Below are 24,591 nucleotides of genomic sequence, written 5' to 3' on the forward strand. Positions count from 1 at the left end.
TAGCACCAGCTGGTGTCTGTTCTGAGTGGCCAGTGCTGGTGCAGCACTAGTTGTTAAATATTTTTAATTTCACCCTTATTATATCTATGACTTTAATTAAGTTACTTATCCTTTCTGAGTCATCCTCTCATCTTTAAAATGGGGATAATAATACCCGTTTTACAAGGTGACTTTGTGCATTCATCAAATACTTGTTGAGGGCCTGCCCTCTTTTAAGCACTGACTTAGGTGCTTGGGATAGATCAGTGAACAAAACAAAAATATCCATTCCTGATGGAGCTTCTATTCTAGTATTATGAGGATGAAGTGAAAATTAATGTTAAGTATTCAGTATGGTGCCAAACGCACAGAGGTACACACACTGTTTTAGTTCTCTTGATTCTTTGCCATGCTCTTCCTTCAGGGCCAAAGGGCCAGGGGGAGCATGGGAACAGGGAAAAAGGGTGAAGTCAGTACTAGTAACTGGACATGACTTCCCCAAAGAGGACTTGTGTCCTGACTACACTGCGTAGCAATACAAATGAAATAGGAAGCTTATAAATTTTTTTGTAAAAATGCTGGCTAACCCTGTTCTTGATGGTCTTGGTTGTCTACCTATGCTTTCATTTCTTCCATCTACTTTGGTTGTAGCTCTGTCCATTCATTTACATCGTTAAGGCCTTTCTGGCTTAACTGACTGAGCCACCCAGGTGCCCTTGTCACCTCTACCTGCTCAGTCTTCACTCCTTAAATCTCGTCAGTCTTTCTATTCTCAGTTCAGGTGCTGTAGTCCTTCTGTCAGTGACCTCTTGTCTATTCTTTTTCTGTTCAGCTTCCTTGTAAGTGGCATTTGTTAAGACCAAATGAACGCAGTGGGCTCATGGCCTCATTGGCCTGGGTTCAGATCCTAATTCTACAACTCTGTGGCCTTGGGCAAGTTTCTTCATCTTCAAAATTATGTAATAATATTTACCTTTTCAAGTTATTGAGGGATTACAAAGCTGCAACACCTAGAATTCTGTCAGGATATAGGGTGAGAGTTAAGTAAAAAGCAGCTCCTGTTACTGGTAATTTTTTAAAAATGCCCCTTCATTTTCCCTGACATTATCTTTTCCTTCATGTTCTCATCCTATTTTCCTGAAAGTTCCATTCCTTATTAGTTGGCTTTGTTGACTTTGTGTTTTCTTTCCAAGATTATGGCCGTTGTCACTTTCTCTGAGTGATCTAAATAAAATCTCATGCCCTGTCCTCTTTATAATTGATCATTTCTGGTATTTATCTTTAGTCTTCATTCTCTCTTGAGTGTCAGATGTGAGTGTCTAGCTGTGTACTAGATGTGAAACATTTGTGTCAGTTGAAGAGGCATAATAATTAGGAGTGCATTGAATCTGTAAAGGAAACCATCTCTCTTATCTACAAACTTACTAGTTTAATTTTGAGTGATTCTCTTTACTTTTGGACACCTAATGATCCTTTATAAAGGAGGAGAGGAAGACTCTTTCTATTCAGAAATAACACATAATTCTTGTCAACTAACAGGAGGATTTCTCCTGTGATTCTGTAGAGAATATGTAACACCTGTTTCCAAAGAAAGCAAGAAAAATACTATATCCCCCCACCCCGCAAATGTATTTTGTTCAAACTGAATTGGACACCAAATAAAGAACATTCCTTAAGTTTGGAATGAATGCAATTTTCTAAAAACTGCTCAGGTAGCACAAAATAGTGAAGAGCCAAAAATTTTTTGTTTACTTTTAACCTAGGATTGCTAAAAGGGGAAAATGAAAGGGTTCATAGAAGCAAATTTCACAAATGTAACTGTAGACTTACTTGTTAGACTCAAGTATACTATATGTAGAAAAATGCACAAACGTGGTTAAATTGACATAAGCTGGACTTTTTATTTCAAAGGGAGAATATTTCTTACATAAAGGTTTTATGCATTACCCTTTTTGGTAAAACATGAGCTCCTAGAAGCAGTTCCCTCATTGTTTATTTTTGTTTTAAGTTTTGCTGAGGTTTCACATTTCTCTTCTGTAGTTTACAGCAAAGTGTACTTAGACATCAGGATGTCTCAGTCAGCCCACACATAGTAGATTAAGATGTAGCCTAGCTCATCCAAAGGAATTCCACTTTCAATCTGACCAAAGGAAGTCAGTTATTTGTCTATACGTGCAGATCAGCTTAGACTCATAGAATCATGGACTTGACTGAAAGGGACCTAAGAGACAATGTCATTCTTCTTTGTCATTCATAGGTAAGGAAACTGAGACCCTAGTGGTTAGACTCCTTTCCTAAAAAAAGAAGTGGTATGATGTGAAAAGATAAGGAACTTTTTGTTAAAATGCTGGCTTCCCTCCTTACCACCCGTGTAATATTATTTGCCCTACTCTATTCCCACAAGCTGTGTACTCTTGGGTGAGTTACTTAGTGTTTCTGAGTTTCGGGTAAGATTTAGCCCAAAGATATAGGTAGTACATTTTAATAATTTGCTATATTTGTGTTTTTCTTTCATTTTCTTAAGACTTTAACAAGAGTGATCATTTCATTACCCTGTAGAAACTCATTTAGTTTTATTGATCTGATTTTTGCTTCTTTTTCTATTTCATTAATATTTGATCCATATTCTTTCACTTTCTTGAGATTTAAAAATAAGTTATTATACTGAATGCTTATTTCCTCTTTTCTGATGTATAAACTTAAAGGTCTTCATTTTTATGTGTAGCATTTTATTTTATTTTATTTTTTTTTTTAAAGATTTTTATTTATTTATTTGACACAGAGAGAGAGAGCACAAGTAGGCAGAGAGGCAGGCAGAGAGAGAGGGGGAAGCAGGCGCCCTGGCTCCCTGCTGAGCAGAGAGCCCCATGTGGGGCTCGATCCCAGGACTCTGAGATCATGACCTGAGCCGAAGGCAGAGCCTTAACCCACTGAGCCACCCAGGTGCCCCTATGTGTAGCATTTTAGCTCTATACTCTAAGTTTTGATTTATTATATTTTTGTTGTTCATTTCAAACTATTTTGTGATTTTCATTTTGATTCTTCTTGACCTACAATTTAGTGACTTTTAAGTTTTCAAATCTACAGATTTTAGAGGATTGTCTTTTTTTTCCCCTTTCATGGAATTGTTGGAGATAATACATAGACAAATACTTGGCAAATAGCAGGTACTGAACGAATGTTTTCTCTTTTCCTTAGAGAAATGAAATTCTGCCTTTTTTTTTTTTTAAGGTTTTTTAAATTTATTTGACAAGGAGAGACACAGTGAGAGAGGGAACAGAAGCAGGGGGAGTGGGAGAGTGAGAAGCAGGCTTCCCACCAAGCAGGGAGCCCGATGTGGGGCTGGATCCCAGGACCCTGGGATTATGACCTGAGCGGAAGGCAGACGCCCAATGACTGAACTTCCCAGGCACCCCAAAATCTTACTTTTGAAACTAGGACAGAAAACATAAAATTGTAATTAGCATAACTAATATTAAAAATGACTTTAGTTCTATAATATAACCAGATAAGGAGGCAATATATAGAGAGCAAAGAAAGATGATGGAAAAGGATACAAATGGAAGGAGCAGAGGTGGGAAGGAGAATGAGGGGAAGATGTAGGAATGTCAAGTTGAATTAATTCTTATCTTCTTTTTTTTATTTTTTAATTTTATTTATTCATTTGACAGAGAGAGATCACAAGTAGGCAGAGAGAGAGAGAGGGAAGCAGGCTCCCTGCTGAGCAGAGAGCCCGATGTGGGGCTCGATCCTAGGACCCTGAGATCACGACCCAAGCCAAAGGCAGCAGCTCAACCCACTGAGCCACCCAGGTTCCCCAATTCTTATCTTCTTTAAGGTCATCTTCTTTTGATCACTTTCATCTGTGGGCTTTAGGACATTAATTATTTTTTTAAATTTTTTATTGTATGAATTTATTATAATTTAACAAATTCCTTATTTTTGGATATGCCTTGTTTCTCACATCTTTATATAGGTGTACATAAATTATTTTCATCATTTTACTTAAATTAAAAGTCTAACTCTTTTGCTTATGACAGCTACATTTTAAATTTTTTATGTAGAATATCAAATATTCCCCTAGAAATATTGTACCAGTACACATGGCTGAACAGTATCCATAATGGATCTCTTCAGTGTATCTGGAGAGTGATGAGTAGGAAAATATTTGGAAATTTGATAAACATTTAATGTTATCTCAGGTTTTTAAAGTCTCTTTTATTGCAAGTGGATTTAAATGTTTGTCTTTAGGTAATTGGTTATTTACTTTTCATTTACTTATTTTTCAACTTACATTTATCTGATTGTTTTTATATACAATATTGATATTGATTCTGCCTATACTATATTAAAGTATTTCCACTTGATCACTTGCTTTATTTTTAATTAACTTTTTAGAATAACTTTAGTTTCTTGTAACATTAGGTAACATACATTGTAAACAGTGCTCTTGTATACCCTCTAATTTTCCTTAATTTTAACATCTTATATAACTGTGGTACATTTGAAAAAACTGAGAATTTCACTCCGGTACAATATATTAACTAAACTATAGACTTCATTTAGACTTCACCAATTTTCCCACTACTGTCCTTTTTCTGTTCCAGAATCTAATCCTGGATACCCCATTTCATTTGTTATCCTGACTTTTTAGTCTACTTAAGCCTATGATAATTTCTCTCTCTTGCTTTTCATGACTGAAACTTTTGAAGACTACTAGTCAGGTATTTTTCTTTTGTTTTGTTTTGTTTTCTAAATTTTATTTTATTTTTTACATTAATTATTTTTATTATATTTTGCCATTATGATTAATTAATCATGTTTTTTATTAGACAGTTGGGGAGGGACAGAAAGGGAGAGAGAGAGAGAATCCTAAGTAAGCTGCATGCTCGGCTTGATCTCACAACCCTGAGGTCATGACCTCAGCCAAAATTAAGTTAGATGCTTAACTTGCTGAGCCACCCAGGCACCCTTATTTCTTAAACTTTTAAACTGAAGTTTAAAGTGTCTGTAGATGACTATTTGTTGGGGTGTGTGTGTATAGGTTATGAAATTGTGTGGCAAAAATTCTTATGTTTTTGATACGAGGGCCCATAGTTTCATTAGAATTTTAAAGGGGTCCCTGAACCCCAAGACTTTAGAGACGTTAGAGACTTTACCATGTGAGATAACTTGAGAAGCCTACCAGGAAAGAATTATGTTTTTTCCTGCTTTCACATTAATGACTGCAACCCACTTGAAAGTGTTGTGTGTTCTTTATGATTCCTCAGGTTAGAGGCAGATGACCCAGTGGTATGCTAAGAACAGAATTTAGCTTTTCTTTTCTTTCTTTCTTTTTTTTTTTTTTTAAGATTTTATTTATTTATTTGACAGACAGAGATCGCAAGTAGGCAGAGAGGCAGGCAGAGAGAGAGGAAGGGAAGCAGGCTCCCCGCCAAGCAGAGAGCCCAATGTGGGGCTCAATTCCAGGACCCCAGGATCATGACCTGAGCCCAAGGCAGAGGTGTTAACCCACTGAGCCACCCGGGTGCCCCAGAATTTATCTTTTCTTGAGGGGAAATTTAAAACTAGATATTTCATAAGCATAAATACTGTGATACTTGGTGTAAGTCACCACTAAACAAAGACTTAAGATTTTGTATTTTTATACAGATAATTCATGTGTTTGTGGCTTCTACTAACGATAGGATTAATTCTGAGAGGAAGTAGTTGTGAAGATGGAGTGCTAAAGAAAGGTGAGCTTTGTGCCCAGGAGACAGGAAGGTGCCCTGCTGGGTTAGAGATAAAGAAACTTAACCCAGGGCAGTAGAGTAGGGGAGATCTGAGGTTGATGAGGGGGGTAGGAAGGTATCCAAGACCATCTTGTCTGGATTTCTTGCTTCCCCCTTCAGAAAGGGTAATTGTTTGGAGAGAGAAGCCAGCTTAGGATTCTAAAATTTGGGGGCTGCAGTAGGGATAGTTTCTTTAAAGGAAGGCAGCCAAAGGATGCATGTGAAAGAATTTCATTTTGAACACTGCCTCACAATAAAACCTACGTTTATTGAAGTATTTCATAATTATTTCCTCTTAAGTTTTTGGAATCATAATTAGTTTTGCTGTATTTGAAGTGTTAATACAATTTAGAAACTTGATGGCTCTTAACCTGTTAATTTTTAACCCCCTAAATCTGCATTATCCAGTATGGGAGTCTCTTGCTATATATAGCTATTATGATGAAATTAATTAAAATTTAAGTAAAATTGAGAAGTCAGTCTTTCATTCTCATATAGCTACGTGAAGCTAGGTGACTACTGTATTGGATAGCATATTGTATTGGACATTTTTGTGATTATAGAAACTTCTTTTGGACATCACTGCCTTAAATGAAATTGTTTCTTTTCTCTCTCCTCCATCAGATTAACTCTGGTTTATATTAATAGGCGATCAATTTTGAGAATTAAAAAAACTTGAAAGGCTCTCTATAGTAATACAGATAGCCCCCAATTTACAGTGGTTCCACTTAACAGTTTTTTGACTTTCTGATGGTGGGAAAGCAATAGGTATTTAGGCATTCAGTAGGAATTGTACTTTGAGTTTTGAATTTGGTTCTTTTCCTGGGCTGGTGATATGTGGTACAGGCCTCTCTTGTGATGCTGGACAGTTGCAGTGAGCTGCAGCTCCCAATAAGCCATGGAATCACAAGGGTAAATGACTGATACACTTGAAACCATTCTGTGCCCATACAGCTATTTGGTTTTTTACTTCCAGCACTGTATTCAATAACTTGGAGGAGATATTCAGCACTACTGTAAAATAGGTTTTGTGTTAGGTGATTTTGACCAAATAGGGCCAATCTAAGCATTCTTAGCATGTTTAAGGTAGGCTAGGCTAAGTTATGATGTCCAGTTGTTGAGGTTTATTTATTTTTTTAAGATTTTATTTATTTATTTGACAGAGAGATAGAGAGCACAAGTAAGCAGAGTAGCAGGCAGAGGGAGAGAGAGAAGCAGGCTCTCTGCTGAGCGGGGAGCCTGATTCGGGGCTCGATCCCAGGACCTGGAATCATGACCAGAGCCAAAAGCAGTTGCTTAACCAACTGAGCCACCCAGGCGCCCCCAGTTGTTGAGGTTTATTAATGGATTTTTGACTTAAAATATTTTCAACTTAAGGGTTTATTAGGAGAGAACGCCATCATAAGATGAGGAAGATCTTTATTTCTTGTTAGGTAATTAAAAAGGCAGTGTCACCCTTTTAGAATGATTTGTCTGGCCATTTTGTAAGATTTTTTTCAAGTGGTGACTAAAATAAGTGTTTTGTTTTTGTTTTTTAAAGATTTTATTTATTTATTTGACAGAAATCACATGTAGGCAGAGAGGCAGGCAGAGAGAGAGGGGGAAGCAGGCTCCCCACTGAGCAGAGAGCCCGATTGGGGGCTTGATCCCAGGACCCTGAGATCATGACCTGAGCCAAAGGCAGAGGCTTAACCCACTGAGCCACCCAGGTGCCCCTAGATATAGAGTTTTGATTTATCTACTTAATATGTGATAGATCAGCATAGCTTTCAAAAATTATGAGAGCAGACATCCCCAAAGTAATTATTTCATTGTAAGTGTACTTCTTTATGATCCTGTAAGTCAGGTTAAAAAGTGAAGGGATGATTTTTACTGCTTTGTTTTTTGTTTTAAACAGGAGAGTAAAATAGGCTTTTGCTTTGTCCTGGATTCAAACAATATATTTCCCCTTTTTCAGGTAGGTTGCATGTATAGCATTTCAGGAAACACAATGAAAAACTTCTTCATTGTGATAAAGTATTTTTTAAATTTCAAAATTAGTTATTTTGGCCTTTTGTTTCATTGTAAAATATTCAAACATGGAAGTATATACAGTAGGAAATCAGTTTTCTTCCTGATTTGTATGAATACCATCACTGGACATAACTGCTTAAAAGTTGGTGATATATTCTAGGCTTTCTGATGACAATTTAGATATAAACACATAATTTGTTTTATGTAAGTGAAATTATACTGAATATAGTGTTTGTATAGATTATTTTGATTACTTAACAATATATCGGACATATTTCTATGTATATGATCCATACTCGTTCATTAGATTTTAAAATTTTTTCCAGATTTTATGGTAGTAAGTCTGAAGAATAAGTACAGTTTTTTTTAAAAAGATTTATTTATTTATTTGAGAGCAAGCGAGTGTGAGGCAAAGGAAGAGGGAGAGAGACTCTTAAGCAGACTGCTCTACGTGCAGAGCCTGATGCGGGGTTCGATCCTACAATCCTGAGATCAGGACCTGAACTGAAATCAAGAGCCAGACGCATACCACCTAGGCTCCCCAATATGTTTTTATATGAAGATAACATACACCTGTATGTGCCTTAGCATGATGGTGATGGTGACCTATAATAGTTGTTCAATACATGTTAGTTTTTGTTCGTCTTGGACATATATGAGAAGGGCCGTGGAAGACGATTGTTTTTTGAGTAGTGAAACCTATAAGGATTCACAGTAAAAATCCACAACCATAATATTAATCTTTTCACTATAAAGGAAATCTTTCTTCTGAGGATGTTTGTGTTTTGTGATTTGGGTTTATAAATGGCTGCAAGACCAGCAGGATGGCTATTTAAGAGTGTTGTGAGATAGGCTGCTGATTATTTTAGGTATTTCTGGTAAGAGCAAATATTTTTTATTGGTGAATAAGACACCACATTATGGCTTATCCTTTTTACTGAGAGTGCACAGTATAGTATGTACTATAGAGTTGTACAGTATGTGAAAACATTTTATGTGGGAATCTTGAACAAAGTTCTTTGCTAACTCTGAAGATGTTTAGAGGCAGGTGCTGAGACTGGAAATCCAATACTACTGTTACGAGTAGGTAGGTAAATGTGTGCTTTGTGATTAAGTTTCAGATCTGATTGTTTCTAGTGGTTCTAGACAAGAGCCTAGGAAAAGATGGATCTGGATCTGATTGTTAATTATTTGTAAAGTCCTGTCTTGAAGTATTAATGCTTTATACTTTCTGTCCTCTCTTTTCACATCTAATCCTTATGCTTTTTGGCAGGGAAGTTGTGGGCCTCTGTTTTGGGGGAATCAGTAAAGAGGATTGGTTTGGGGCCCCAACTTCTTTACTCCCTAAGGAAAGAGTAAGGGGTGCTGCCAGGAGAAGGGCTTCCACAATAGCCAAATCTGAAGCTTTCTGTGTACAGGCATTGCCCTCAGGATTCCAGGCATTTGTAGAACTATAAATTTCTTGTAGCAGTCAACATGGGTATATCAGCCTGTTTATCTTTATATGTCAACACTTTGCGTGCCTAGTGGAAAACATGCTTGAGAAATAGTTGTTAGAACATAGAATTGGAAGTGCTTCCCTAGCATGTTCTTGAACTTCAGATTGATAATCCGTTTTCTGTTTTTGTTTTTGTGTCTTTTCTTGATTTATTTGTTTAAATGTTTCTTTCCAAAAGACTCAAGTTACTTAAAACATTTGAAAACCTGAGTTTATGGTTACACAAAGGTTTTATGTGCCTCAGAGACTTTTGCTCACTTGTTTATTCATTTGTTCATTTATTTATTCAACAAATAAATTCCTTAAAGTGCTTATTGTAAGCAGGATTGTGGGAGGAATGCTAACAGTCATCTACTCAAAGGAAAAGTGGAAAATATATTCTGGAGAGATACCGAAGACTGAATGTATGTAGGTAGATGTATGTAAGAGAAAGACACCTATCCATGTATATGTTTCAAGAGACATGGCCTAAAGTTCTCTTCTAAACATATTTAGAATCTGTTTCTTCTATTCCAGCTGTTGCTTCTCTATTTCAGGCCCTCAGCATCTCTCATACACATACAAGAAATACACTGTATTTCTTGGCTCTGGACTTTCCCTCTATTCTAACTTTATACTGCTTTTTCCTTTATATGGCTCTTCTCAGAGTTTTCCCCCCTGCTAAAGTACAGATTGGATTGTGTGTCTCCTTTACCCACAGAATAAAATTTAAAGTTCCTAATATATAGTTTTAGTACAGATTCTGTAAATAGTTCATTGATGAGGCTTTCCACAGTTATCCACTTTTATTTATTATCTATTCCATGGTGAGACCCTAACTGGTTTTACCTTGTTCTGATATGTGGCTCTGGATATATTCCATTTCTTTCTGTGGATCGGTTCTCATCATTGCCTACTCTGCCCTCAGTGCCAGGAGGCTGACCTTGCCCTTTGAGTTCTAGATGTGCTTGGACAATGGGAAACATTGGCAGGAGGAGAGTAGGGTTGCTGTGTTTATTTTTTTGGCTTCTTCTGCCACTTCATGTGTTGTTGGCTTTCCCAGAGGTCACAGTTCTCATGAACCTCTCCTCTTTGTACTTTTAAGGCTTAGGGGTGGCAGCTTCAGGAGGTTGCACTGTCCGTTGACTCTGACCGTCTTCCATACCTTGTAAATAGTCCTTTATTAAGCGGTTCTTAAATTACTCCATTTAAGGGTGCTGTTTCCTGCTGGGGTCCTGATTGCTGCATTGTCTCAATACTCTAAGCTTCACTTTTGCTTGTAATTATAGCTGTTACTTTCCTGTAGCACTATCTATCTCTTTTATTAAACATTTTTTGGTGAACTCTTATTCATTTGTCTCCCTTCCAGTCTTTTTTCCTGGCACTGTGGTTGCAATATAATAGGAATTGAAATGTCTGAATGAATAAGAAGGGGGATTTTCAAGAGAATGGACATTTGAATTTCCCTGGATGGCATAATACTTACTTAGATGTCTGAAATAGGATCTTTTTTTTTTTAATTTTTTTTTAAAAATATTTTTTATTTATTTGACAGAGATCACAAGTAAGTGGAGAGGCAGGCAGAGAGAGAGGGGGAAGCAGGCTCTCTGCTGAGCAGAGAGCCCGATGTGGGGCTTGATCCCAGGACCCTGAGACCATGACCTGAGCCGAAGGCAGAGGCTTAACCCACTGAGCCACCCAGGCGCCCCTGAAATTGGATCTTTTGAGAAAACAGGGGAGGTAGTAGGTACTGAAGCCCATTTAATCACTTTAATAATGTCTAGATTTTTATTTTGTTCTCATGAAGTAAATTTAGCACTTTTTAAAAATTGTTGCTTCAACTTTTTTTTTTTTTTTTTAGGTTTCAGATGTGCTTTATTTTTTCAGTCATGCCATATTTTAATGGGTGCACTGTGCTTTTACTTGGCATCAGTTGTGAATTTGTTTTGAAACCGTTCAATATTATACCAGCTGGGATGATTACTGATCTCTCCATTCCTTTGGGGTGACGCTGCCAACAGGGGACAAGATCCATTCTGTTCCAGTTTGCGTTGCTATGTATGCACGTACAGCAACACAGAAAGTAGCTCCACTGGCTAATACAGCATTACCATATTTGTCATGGAAATCATGTGTCTTTTTCTGGTGGTTCTGTGTTGCTGTTGCTTGCTGCATGCTTTGTTTTAAGATTTATTTGTCAGAGAGAGAGAGACACACACACACACACACACACACACACACACACGTGTGCGCGTGAGCCGGAGGGCATGCGCATAAACAGGAGCGGGAGGCAGAGGGAGAAGCTGACTTCCCACCGGGCAGAGAGCCCATTGTGGGCCTCCATCCCAAGGGCCCTGGGATGGTGACCTGAGCCAAAGGCAGATGCTTAACTGACTGAGCCATCCAGGCATCCCTTACTGCATGCTTTGATCTTGGAGACGACTAAGAGCATTTCTGGCCATGAGAAACATCCCGAAGCTGAAGACAGGGTGGTGCAACTGCAGCAACTGGTTTGCTACAGCTTTGTGCCAAGTCCCCTTGCAAAGAGACCTGAAAAACCTGGTGCTTCTACATACTAAAAATTGACATTAGTTTCTCTTTAAAATGTGTTTGAGAGTGATTCCATTTATCCTTTTGGAATTTTGGAATATTTTGTAATACCATGTCTTTAAGGATGTATGTACTATAATATGGGAGAGATTTCAATTATCGCTTTATTGAAAGAGAATATAGGAAGCATATCTATCTGTTGAGGTATTCATTTATTTATCTTCCTCTGTATATCTTAGAAGGCATGCACTAAGAGCAGACATACTATAGCTAACAAGTGTGTTTAGAAGACTGAAAGATGTTTAGCAAGAACTTTTAAAAAGCGACTTCTCATATGGAAATATTTAAATTTAGAAAAAACTCCTAGAATTATGATTTGGGTCAAAATATTTCTATATCCTTTATGTAATGATGTACCTTTTTCATGAAATGGTTTATTTCGAGAAGCATCTTCCCATAATACTTAGACACAGTACTCTCCATTACTATCCCCCCAAATTACTGTTGAAAATAATCTCTATAGCAGAGAATATTCCATTGCCTTTTTTCCTTTTTTAAATTATTAGCATATAATGTATTATTTGTTTCAGGGATACAGGTCTGTGATTCATTAGTCTTAGACAATACATAGCGCTTACCACAACACAGACCTTCCCTAGTGTCCATCACCCAGCTTCCCCATTCCGTTGCTTTTTAAAATAGAGGTGTTTGTTTATTCTTGAGGGGGAGGTTAGATTTAAAATAGAGGTGTTTGTTTATTCTTGAGGGGGAGGTTAGATTTGCCCGTGTGTGTGTGTGTGTGTGTGTGTGTGTGTGTGTGTGTGTGTGTGTGTTTATCTATCTGTCCTAGTCTTCTTGGGCTGCTCTGACATTATGGTGTAGACTGGGTGGCTTAAACATTAGAAGTTTAGGGCGCCTGGGTGGCTCAGTTGGTTAAGCGACTGCCTTCGGCTTAGGTCGTGATCCCAGGGTCCTGGGATCGAGTCCTGCATTGGGCTCCCTGCTTCATGGGGAGTCTGCTTTTCCTCTGACCTTCTCCCCTCTCATGCTCTCTCTCCCTGTCTCTCTCTCAAATAAATAAATAAAATCTTAAAAAAAAACAAAAAAAAAGCCAAAAAAACACAAAAAAACTTTAGAAGTTTATCTTTTCACAGTTTTGGAGGCTAGAATTCTGATATCGGGATGCCAGCACGCTTGGGTTCAGGTGAGGACCCTCTTCCTGGCCTATAGATGGCTGCATTTTCCTGTGTCCTGTCATGCCCTTTTCTTGGTGCATGTACATGGAGGGAGAGAGAGATGTCTTTATTTTCTTCTTCTTATGAGACCAGTCCTATTGGATTAAGTTAATAGATTTATGACCTCATTTAACCCTAATTACCTACTAAAAGACCTGCCTCCAAATATGAAAAAATTGGAGGTTAGAGCTTCAAAATAAGAATTCTGGGGGCCACAGAATTCAGTTCATAGGAATGTACGTGTATGTGTGTGTGTGTGTGTGTGTGTGTGTGTAATATATGAGTAATAAAGGAAATAATTGTAATATATTTAACTAGAAGAAAGATATTCATGCTTAGACAATGACAACCCAGTATTGAAGTTCATTATTTAAGTTTCTTCATAAAGATATTGCTCTGTTAGTGGAGGTGGCATAATATTATAATAAAAGGGTGGTTATCCAAAGATCCCTTTTTCCTCAGACCTCAGAGACTACTCAGTTCTCACATTCTTTGATGTCTTAGTATTCGCATCCTACCTTTGCCCAGATACTGATTGTTACTCTAAGCTATTTCTCTTGGTTTTTGTATCACGACATTGCCCTACTTCTCTATTGTTCATTCTTTTGCAAGAATGGCCATTGTGTGCTGCTGAACAAAATGGACACAACCCTTGCCCTCTAGAGCATGTAGTCATCCTCTCTTCCTTTTTTCCTACAGTCTGTCCATGATTTCATTATGGATATTTAGTCATTAGCTGATTGTTTTATCTCTGTTAGTTTTGATTTTAGGCTGTTTCTGATCTGTTGCATTCTCCTGGCTTAAGTTACCACCTCTAATGCCAATATCTGGGGTATCTCTTTCTATTTCTGATTGTTTCCCATTATAGCCGTTTAGTGTATTTTTATTCAGAGCCCACTGTGTGTGTGTGCCTCGTGTAAAGAATGTGAGAATGATAGTCTTTGCCTTCAAGTTGGTGATAGAATGTCATAGGCAATATCAAATATAGTGTGATAGATGTGTGTATAATTTGCCACTGGACCAATACACAGGGCATGCCTGCCTTGGACTGAAGGGAAATGAGAGGGCAGGTATCCCCAGTAGAAGGCTGAATGTAAATAAAGCCACCCAGGGTTTTGAAAACATAACATGGAAAGGCAACAGCAAATGATTCAGTGTGATTGGAATCTTAAGGGCTGCATGGAGAAGAGTCAGAGATGAGGCTGAGCATTTAAGAAGTTACCAGATCACCCCAAAGGCAATATTCTCAATACTAAACTAATTTTCTTCCAACATAAACCGTGTCCCACTCACAGCTTCACATTTCTGTCAGTGGGCCCACCATTCTCTTTCTTGCCAAACCCTGAAGTGTCCTCTTCAGGTCTGCCTTAGCACTTGTAGTTAGGCATGAAGTTAAATCATTTCTGTATTCAGAACACTCCTTTGTGCATTTTCTTCTGTTTTCACTATTAACACACTACTTATCAGCTAATTACTGAATTATTTCAAGGCTATATGAAATGGTCTCCTTTCTACTTTTTTTTTTTTTAAGTTAATTTCTAGCTTCCCCTATCTTACCCTGTTGCTGATCCTGACTGAGCAAAGAGAGCAGTGATATTTAATTTCCTATAGGAAAAGCCCTTTTTTAGGCCAGTATTGTAAATATGTAATTTTTTTTACCAAATGCGAAAATCTCAAGCTGTCTTCTTCCCATTAAAAACCACAGAATTGGGTGTCTGGGTGGCTCAGTCGTTAAGCGTCTGCCTTCAGCTCAGGTCATGATCCCAGGGTCCTGGGTTCGAGCCCCGCATCGGGCTCCCTGCTCAGCGGGAAGCCTGCTTCTCCCTCTCCCACCTCCCTTGCTTGTGTTCCCTCTTTGGCTGTCTCTCTATGTCAAATAAATAAAATCTTAAAACAAACAAAAAAAAAACCAAAAAACAAAAACCACAGAATTGAAGAATTGAGAGTTATCCATAGCAAAGAACATTTTGTTCCATTAACTTTGAGTTTTCATTATGAACATAATATGTATTTTATACTGAACAAACTTTTTCAAATCATCAGTCTCCCACCTCCTATCTTCTTGTCACAGTTCTCATGTCTTAATTTATCCAGATCACTTGCCTCCATGGGAGGCCACATATACAATGACAGTGGAAACAGCCTGAACTGGAATCCTGGTTTTACTCCTTATTCGTTTCAGCAAGGGTCCACATTTGTCTAAGCCTCATAATAACTTTATGTGACAAATGGGAGAAGTGGTAGTACCTGCGGGGTTATAAGTAAGAATGGAGTTAATCTGTGTAGCCCAGTGTCTGGCATGTGTGAGCACGCAGTACAGGATGGCTCTAAAATGTTACGTACCTTGAAAACCCCTTGCTCATTCCCTCTGTGCTCTTGTTAGTGCGGCCTCATGCTGACCTTGCTTTTTTGAACCACTAAATGCTCTCCCTGAGCCCCTCCCTATTGCCTGTGGTTTACCTGCTATTACAGGTTCAACTCAGTTGCCTTTTTAAAAATAGTCTTTTCTAATTACTCTAGTTCACGTTGACCTCTGAGTTCCTATAGGACCTTTTATATCATTTTAGAAATTAGACACACTTAATGTCTTTTTTATGGTATTTCTTTGTAAATTTACATAGTGTAAAATTTCACTTATTTTGATGTACATTCTGTGAGTTTTGACAAATGCTTAGAGTTATGGGTAACCGTCACAGTCGAGATATAGAACAATTTCATCACCCCTCCCCCCCCATAGCTATCTTGGTATTATATTTTAAACAATTTCCTGCAATATACATTCTGTTTCTACACATAAGGTTTAGACTCTTGAACCTAGTGTCAGTTTTATACTAGTTTGTCTCCCTTTGTGTGGCCTAACCTAGTCTGAACATATAGTGAGTAGAGGCGAGAGTATTTGAATTGTATAAAACAAAGCATAAAAACATAGTAAATTTCAACATACTACAAAGCTACTCATTTAAGTTATTTAACTTCTCTTTGGTCCTTCACTTTACTTAGGTGAAAAATTTGAAATGGATATTATTCCTGTATAATTGGCTCAAGTGATTTCGAGTCTTGCAGGGCTAATCATTTTAAATTTATCTTTGGGAAAAAAAGGCTAGTTTCTTTCTGTTTTTATTATCAAATACACTTATGGTTTCTATTTTTCCCTAACCCTATTAATTTGCTTTTTGATGTGAAACAAAGGTTTCTATCCCCCCCCAGAGTATTTCTGGCTGTTATGATATTATTGATAACTAAATGTATTTATAGTTTTCACTTTTTTTAAAACATATTTAAAATGTCAATCAATTTGATTAAAAATAAACTAGTTACAAAATGTAAAATAGAAAGCCTCCTGTTTTTTCAGCTTTATTGTTCTATGGGCCAATTTTGCTCCCTTCTCTGGGTATTTCTTTTATTGATTGTCTTTAAAATCAGAGGTCAACGCAAGCAAGAGAATTTATAGTTGATAAGGGTGGGGCTGATATGGACAAGCTAATGCTGCATGGTTTCCTTTATCTCTACTCTTGGGTATTTTGGAATATTGATCCTTTTCAGAAAGGACCAAATATGGTTAAAATTTGCATCCCATTCAGTAGAGTTTACTTCATAATGAAGTGAATTGAATTTAACCATGTGTATCTTTTTTCCCTTCCCCAACAGCTTCCATGCCTATGGCTGTTCTAAATTTGGGCCAAATAAGTCCATTTCAGAGAGGCTTTTTCTGTAAAGACAACAGCATCCAGTATCCGTACCATGACAGTACCATCACAACCACTGTCCTCTCCGTAGTGGGGCTTGGTTTACCCATTTCCTCTGTAAGTAAATAAATAAGTAGGTAGTGATGCGTTTATTGTGTTGGAGGATGGTTGAAGTGATGGAGTTGGGGTGGAAGTAAGTCTGTAGTACTGTCTTCACCAGTGTTGATGTGGTGAATGACTGGGGGAATATACCCACTGTTTTCATCTAGGGACAGTGTTACTTCAGTTAAAGGGGAATGTTACCCAAAATAACTCGAAGTCCTCATGAAGAACTATAGAATGATTAATTTACAATAGAGGGGTTCATTTAAGTCATTTGGACCAATACCTTTCTGTATGTAAGTGAAGAAAGTTAGGCCCAGACACTTGGTCAAGCTATTTTATGGCAGAGCTGAAACTAAGATTATGCTTATTTTATCATATTTAAGTGAATATTGAAACCATAAAAAAGGAGATAGATTTATTCATTAAAATTGAGAAGACAACTCAGCAGAAAGAATATAAATACATATGCAAAATAAAATCCTCAGAATACATCAAAACTTACTATTCTCTAAGTTGTGCTGATCTTTAGATAATTCATCTGTTTACAGGATAATATTTGTTTTCATTTTTTTAAATAGCTGGAAACTTTCCTTCTAGGTTAAGTTTCACAAATTAGGTTTAAGATTGGTCCTTGAGATTTTGTGATTACTTTCTTTATCTTTGCCTGTGATTACTGAATCTTATCCTATCCTGTTTCTCTTTATGTGAGTTGGAAATAGAAGAGAAGGAGCAAAGATTTACCTCCTTGACTGTCTTGGGATTGCATCCAGTGATGATGCTGTATTTCTCCTTTGACCAGTTATCTTTTGGCAGTTGGCTTTGCTAAATAGTTGACTTAAAAATTTTTTTCGTAGCAGACACAGCAGCCTTATTTCCATAATAGGACAGGCTAGCTTCTCTTTGTTTATTTTGCCCTGATGTGGCTAAGAATAATAACTAGTTCTTTAGTTTTCCATTTCATATCTGAGTTCTTTTTTTCTTTTTGGCTAGCAGGTTGTTTTGTTTTGTTTGTTTGTTTCTGGATGGTGTTTAGCACTATATTATGAAGGTAAAGGGGGCTGGGTTTTGTGATATATCAAGATAGAGTAAACATTTCCATATATTTTCTACATATTCTAACTTGATCATAACTACTTTTATAACATTAAAAAGGAGAAAAATCTGGGATTTAGTTTATGGAGGTAATTAATTTTTCCCTAAAAAGTAAATTCTACCATAACTGGTAACTTTTGCTTTAGCCTTCAGACTGATGAAACTGTGTGCAGCAAAGCATATAGTACTGACACTTAGATGAAAATAGACTGTACTGTCTTACTGTAACTCTGCTTGTAGTGCAGGGTATTTTTTGTAGCCGTTATTTTGAGCAGCTATCACCAGGTAAGGTTTTTAAAAACTAGCCCTCTCTTTGAGGAGACCATTCCTTGAAGATCTGGAAGTTACTTCTAGTTACTTGACTTGGTACATTTCATCTTTTTCTAAAAAAAAGTTTAGTTATAAAAATAATAGATACTGATTTCTGGGGCGCCTGGGTGGCTCAGTGGGTTAAGCCTTTGGCTTAACCTTAACCTGCCTTTGGCGCAGGTCATGATCTCAGGGTCCTGGGATCGAGCCCCGTATCTGGCTCTCTGCTCATTGGGGAGCCTGCTTCCCCCTCTCTCTCGCTGCCTGCCTCTCTGCCTACTGTGATCTCTCTCTGTCAAATAAATAAATAAAAATCTTTAAAAAAAATAATAGATACTCATTTCTGAATTTAAGAAAATCTGTTAAAAAGGAAAAAGAAATCACCTGTAGTTGTACTGCCTGAAGACAGTTCATATTTGGATGTTGCTTCCTTTAGTTGGACAGTCTTATATATCATTATGAGCACCTTGAAAATTAAGTTTTATTCCTTTATTTAGTTTTTACTAAGTTTCTGTTCCTTTAGTTTTTACTAAGTTTTTTAAAATTTAGTTTTTACTAATTTTTATAACAAATGTTTTTGCATTATTGATAAATATGAAGACACATTTAACAGCCATAAAGCTAAATATTTTAAAAAATGGCAGGAAGTAGTAGTATTTGGCCAGTTTCTGGGCCTTGAATGTGCGATAGCTTGTGGAGTATTATAAGGGTATTCTTGCAAATTCCTGAGGTAAATTTGTTTTTTGTTTTAATAATTTACGTAACATTAGATGTAGAAGACAATTTTACTTTTCTGTAAGGTGATTTACATTTGATGTAACTTAATACACACAGATACTTTATAATTTGAATAATAAGATTTTGGATGATAAAACATTTTTTAATTAGAGGAAGAGCGAAAGAAGGAAGCAGAGGGAGCGGGAGAGGGAGAGAGAATCTCAAGCAGACTCCACACGCAGCTGGGAGCCCAAACTGGGGTTCTATCCCAAACCCCAAGATCATGGACCTGAGCTGATACTGAGTCGGATGCCCAACCAACTGAGCTACCCAGGTGTCCCAGATGATAAAACATTTTTAAGGCCAAAACTTTTTTTTAAAAAACAATCTGAATTCTAGCATCTTTTTTAAAAAGTGCATTCATCAGCTAATCAAAAAGATGCAACATTCAGAAAACTATATATATAGTTTTTAAATATATGTAAATATATATATAATATATAAATATAAAACATATACAATTTATAAAGATATATAATAAATAAATATAATTATATATATATAAAGACTATGTTTTGAGGATTAAGGTTCTTTTTTTTTTTTTTAAAGACTTTATTTCTTTATTTGACAGACAGATCACAAGTAGGCAGAGAGGCAGGCAGAGAGAGAAGGGAGGAAGCAGGCTCCCCGCTGAGCAGAGAGCCCCATGCGGGGCTCGATCCCAGGACGCTGGGATCATGACCTGAGCTGAAGGCAGCGGCTTTAACCCACTGAGCCACCCAGGCGCCCCGAGGATTAAGGTTCTTTATGGGTTTTAAGGATCCACTTTTTGACATCAGTTTTCTTTCTTCCCCTTTTGACTTCATGTATCTTCTCCCTCATCTTTTAAATTTACTTTTGTAAATTTTTAAATTTCTAGAAAAAGGTAAAATGTTGACTTTGTATGCAAACTCTGAGAGTAATGATAGTAAAAGTAAAGTAAGTATTAAATCCCAAATTCCTGTGTTGCAATGAATAAGTACACTTTTTCTAAAGTATAAAGTGTATACAGTTTGGGAATAGAAAACTGTTATCTGTTTTTAATAGAATATTTTACACTAACTTGAGTGTGACTGTGAGTAGTTGCTTTTTTTTTAGGTTTTGTTAGTGACTGTGAGTATTTGCTTTTTTTTAGGTCTTGAATGCTCTATGTTAACTACCTTGGAGTACAAATGTTTAGCCTAAAATAATTGACTGTTAACCTAATAAAGACTATTTTCTTTGGCCAAGTTATAAAACTCCTAAAAGGACATTGTATTATTCATAGTGACTAAACTGCATCATGACAAACCACGGATGAATTTGGATGTGAAAAAGGCTTAAACTGTTTATATTGTATATACATACTCTTAGACATTAGAGAGAAACAGATGAATGCTCCAGAGTTAAATGGACAAAGAGCATAAACAAAAAGTTGTCTGTGGAAAAAAAAATTTGCCAAAAAATATTTTAAAAAAGAGTCAGTTTCTTAAAAAGTTCGTTTTAAAGCAACACTGAGAAAATGGTTTGGCCTCTTATGTTGGCAAAGGGAAAAGGTCTCCTTACATTATCAAGTATAGAAAACAAGTGTAGGGCGCTTGGGTGACTCAGTCGGTTATGTGTCTGCCTTTGGCTCAGGTTATGATCACAAGGTCCTGGGATGGAGTCCCACATCAGGCTCCCCGCTCGGTGGGGAGTGTGCTTCTCCCTCTGCCCCTCCCCCCACTCGGGCTCCCTCACTCTCTTTTTTTCTCTCTCTCTCACAAAAATAAATAAAATTTAAAAATCTTAAAAAAATAGAAAACAAGCATATTCATATACAAAGCTAGCAGGAGTATAAATGTGTGTTAAGAATGTATCATTAGACCTAGAAATTATACTTTAAATAGTTTACCTAAGGAAATTGTACCAATTTCATGCAGAGAATTAGGATATTTATTACAGCATCATTTTTTGTAGTAGAAAATTGGAAATAAATTAGTTCAGGCTTAGGGACTGTTTGTGTCCCATACCCCAGTGATGAAATATTGAGATATCCATATATTTTATAATTTTTGATACTTATTGACCTGGTAAGATCTCTTTTAATATATTAAGTGGGAAGGGGAAGGAAAAGAGAAATAATGGTTTTCTCTGATCACTACTATGGTATTACCTTCATTTTATTTCTTCATTTCCATTTTATTTCTTCCTGTGTACACATACGGTTTTGTACAAGGAAGGCTATTTTTAAATTTTAAAACCCAGTAGAAATTACCCCATTTTCATTTTGATAAACATGAAGTTTAACTGTGTAAACTGTATACCCATTTTCATATGGTTGTTCCAAAAGCTGAACTGTTCTGTGTGTGGGTTTAATTTTGTTTGTCTCCAAGAAAGTTCCAAAAGAAAAGATATAAATAATGATATTTTGAAGATGCACAATAAATCAAAATAAAAACTCCACTTCTTGTTCCTGCTGGGGTTGGCTTTGGTCTTAAGTGGACCTGCTGATAAACCTTTATCTGTCTCCTCAAAGAGAGAAATTTTGTCTTGTATCTAACAGTATACTAGAATCCAGTTCTGATGCTAACCACCCAGAATTGGCATCAGACTCCACCATTGGTTTAAGGTCATGGTTTCCAAAAAGACTGCCCTCACTTTAATTGTCAGCTTTAAGTTTGAGGGTCCCCAGGTCACCCGTACTTCTGACCAACTGGCTACAAACCCAGGGGATTTCCATGACCCTCTACCCCTACAAGACTGCCCTCATTTCAGGTGGCAGCCATAAGGTTGGGGGTTCCCAGGCCACCTGTACTTCTCATAAGCCTCTATGAATTTGGAGGTTCCCATGACTCTCTCAGGTTTAATAATTCACTAGAATGACTCAGAACTCAGGAAAGTGCTTTTTTTTTTTTCCTTTTTGAAGATTTTATTTATTATTTGACAGACAGAGAGTTCACAAGCAGGCAGAGAGGCAGGCAGAGAAAGAGGGGGAAGCAGGCTCCCCACTGAGCAGAGAGCCTGGTGTGGGGCTTGATCCCAGGACCCTGAGACCACGACCTGAGCCGAAGGTAGAGGCTTAACCCACTGAGCCACCCAGGCACCCCTGTGCATTATTTTCAATTACAGTGGGTTTTTTTGTTGTTTTGTTTTGGTTTGGTTCTTTTTTTGATTTTGTTTTTTTAAGTAGGCTCTATGTCCAGCATGGAGCCCAATGTGGGCTTGAACTCATGACCCTGAGGTTGAGACCTGAGCTGAGATCAAGAGTCAGACACTCAACTGACTGAGCTACCCGGGCTCCCCTATTACAGTTTTTTATAAAGGTTCCAAATCAGTAGTGAAGATACACTTAAAGTGAAATGTGGAAGTTGGGAGGAGCCTGAATGCAGAACTTATGTACTTATGTGCCCTCTCCTAGTGGAGTCAAGGCTTGTCACCATTCCAGCACTCTGGTGTATTCACAAAACTTCAGGTGTCAGGTGTTTTTATTGGGGTTTCACTTATTTCATGTTTGAGTAAGTATGTTTGAACCATTGGCCATCTGACTGAACCTCAATTTCCAGTCCCCTTCCCCTCCCTGGGGCTCCAAGCCCCATCCCTCTGATCACATGGATGATCTTTATAGCGCTCATACCTATCCTGAGTCATCTTGTCAGCATAAACTCAGGTGTGATTTAACAGATTCATGAACAACAAAGGTATTCCTGTTACTCAGGAAATACTAAGAATTTAGTCTCTTCATAGGAGCCAAAACAAAGGCCAGTCAAATTCTTTGTTAAAAATCTTTTTAAAAATTTTTAAAATTAAAAAAATTTTAAATAAAAAGATAAAAATCTTTTTTATCTTTAACACTATAGACTTGGTGCCTTGAACATAATTCAGCGCTCAGATGTTGATTGATAGGAATAATTTTAAGAAAAGGTTTTAGTTTTTCCCCTTCTTTCAATCTACCAACCAAAGTTTACTGAGGAATTTGAGATTCTCTCCCTTATAAGGTTTCTTTTATTAAAGAAAACATGATGCTGACACTTGTTAAAATGGTGAGGAAGACTTTATTCAAGATTACTGCAATAGGAGCCAGAGATGGAACTCAGCTCTGAATACAGCAGGGATAAGTGAAGATTTATAGCCAAGGAGCAAGGTGTGGAGGTCAGGGGATATAAAATCACTAAGAGAAGGCATCAACAGTAGCAGGATTCTTGCAAAACTGACCTAATAGGATTCTTCTTCAGGATATACCAGGACTTAGATATTAAAAGTTGGGATTAAGGAACTTAACCAAGTATCAAGTGTGATCAGATATTAACAGTTGGGGGATTTTTTTTTTTAAAGATTTTATTTATTTATTTGACAGAGATCACAAGTAGGCAGAGAAGCAGAGAGAGAGGGGAGTAAGCAGGCTCCCTGTTGAGCAGAGAGCCCAATGCGGGCTCGATCCCAGGACCCTGAGATCATAACCTGAGCCGAAGGCAGAGGCTTAACCCACTGAGCCAACCAGGCGCCCCAACAATTGGGGGATTCTTGCTAAGGCTGGGCTATGGAGGCCCAGCAAGGATAGAAAAGACACAGAAGGCCAAGGTCAAAGCCTTCTTTTTTTTTTTAAAGATTTTATTTATTTGACAGAGAGAGACACAGCGAGAGAGGGAATACAAGCAGGGGGAGTGGGAGAGGGAGAAGCAGGCTTCCCGCCGAGCGAGCAGAGAGCCTGATATGGGGCTCGATCCCAGGATGCTGGGATCATGACCTGAGCTGAAGGTAGAGGCTTAACCCACTGAGCCACCCAGGTGCCCCAAGGTCAAAGCCTTCTTTTTTTTTTTTTTTTAAACATTTTATTTATTTATTTGACAGAGAGAGAGAGGTCACAAGTAGGCAGAGAGGCAGGCAGAGAGAGAGGGGGAAGCAGGCTCCCTGCCAGAGCAGAGAGCCCGATGCGGGGCTCGATCCCAGGACCCTGAGATCATGACCCGAGCCGAAGGCAGAGGCTTTAACCCACTGAGCCACCCAGGTGCCCCGGTCAAAGCCTTCTTAAGAACAGAGTTTAGGGGCGCCTGGGTGGCTCAGTGGGTTAAAGCCTCTGCCTTCGGCTCAGGTCATGATCTCAGGGTCCTGGGATCGAGCCCCGCATCGGGCTCTCTGCTCAGTGGGGAGCCTGCTTCCCTTCCTCTCTCTCTGCCTGCCTCTCTGCCTACTTGTGATCTCTCTCTCTCTGTCAAATAAATAAATAAAATCTTAAAAAAAAAGAACAGAGTTTAGAGGAAGCTTACTAAAATTTGGTTTAAAATTTGGTTAAGGAGAGAGTCTTTGTCACGATCTACCCTTGCTAATGATGAACTTCATCTTAAGTATCCATTGTATTTTAAGTTATCAGCTCATGATAGAACATTTATATAAACCTATCCTAATATACAAAAAAATCTTCGAGTTAATTTTAGTATTGTGGTATTTGAATACCTGTTATGTTTCAGTTGTTTAAGTGTTTGTCTATTAGAATTGCCTTACTCTGGGATGTGAAGTATTCCAGTTTTTGGTTTTAGTGAAGTCATTCTAGGTTATTATTACAAAAACCAGAAATGTCAATAGCCTCCTAAGCCACAATTTAAACTAATGTACTTTGGATTATCCTTTCGTTGGTTGCGTGGGTAAACGTAACCAAAAAA

The 24,591-nt window shown here is 37.6% G+C and overlaps 1 protein-coding gene across 2 annotated transcripts in view; it reads left to right on the top strand.

Moving 5' to 3' along the window:
* Nucleotides 1-24,591, top strand: part of PLPP1 (phospholipid phosphatase 1) — a 97,344-nt gene that overhangs the window by 21,617 nt on the left and 51,136 nt on the right. Inside the window, exon 2 of one of the 2 annotated variants that reach the window (XM_080803308.1) lies at nucleotides 16,674-16,828. The exons of the other annotated variant lie outside the window; for it this stretch is intronic. Coding sequence (XP_080659434.1) covers nucleotides 16,674-16,828 — 155 coding nt within the window. The remainder of the gene's footprint in view (nucleotides 1-16,673; nucleotides 16,829-24,591) is intronic. 2 annotated transcript variants of the gene reach the window in all.

This window comes from Martes martes (genome assembly GCF_963455335.1).
Source record: "Martes martes genome assembly, chromosome: 5".
Classification (NCBI taxonomy): Eukaryota; Metazoa; Chordata; class Mammalia; order Carnivora; family Mustelidae; genus Martes; species Martes martes.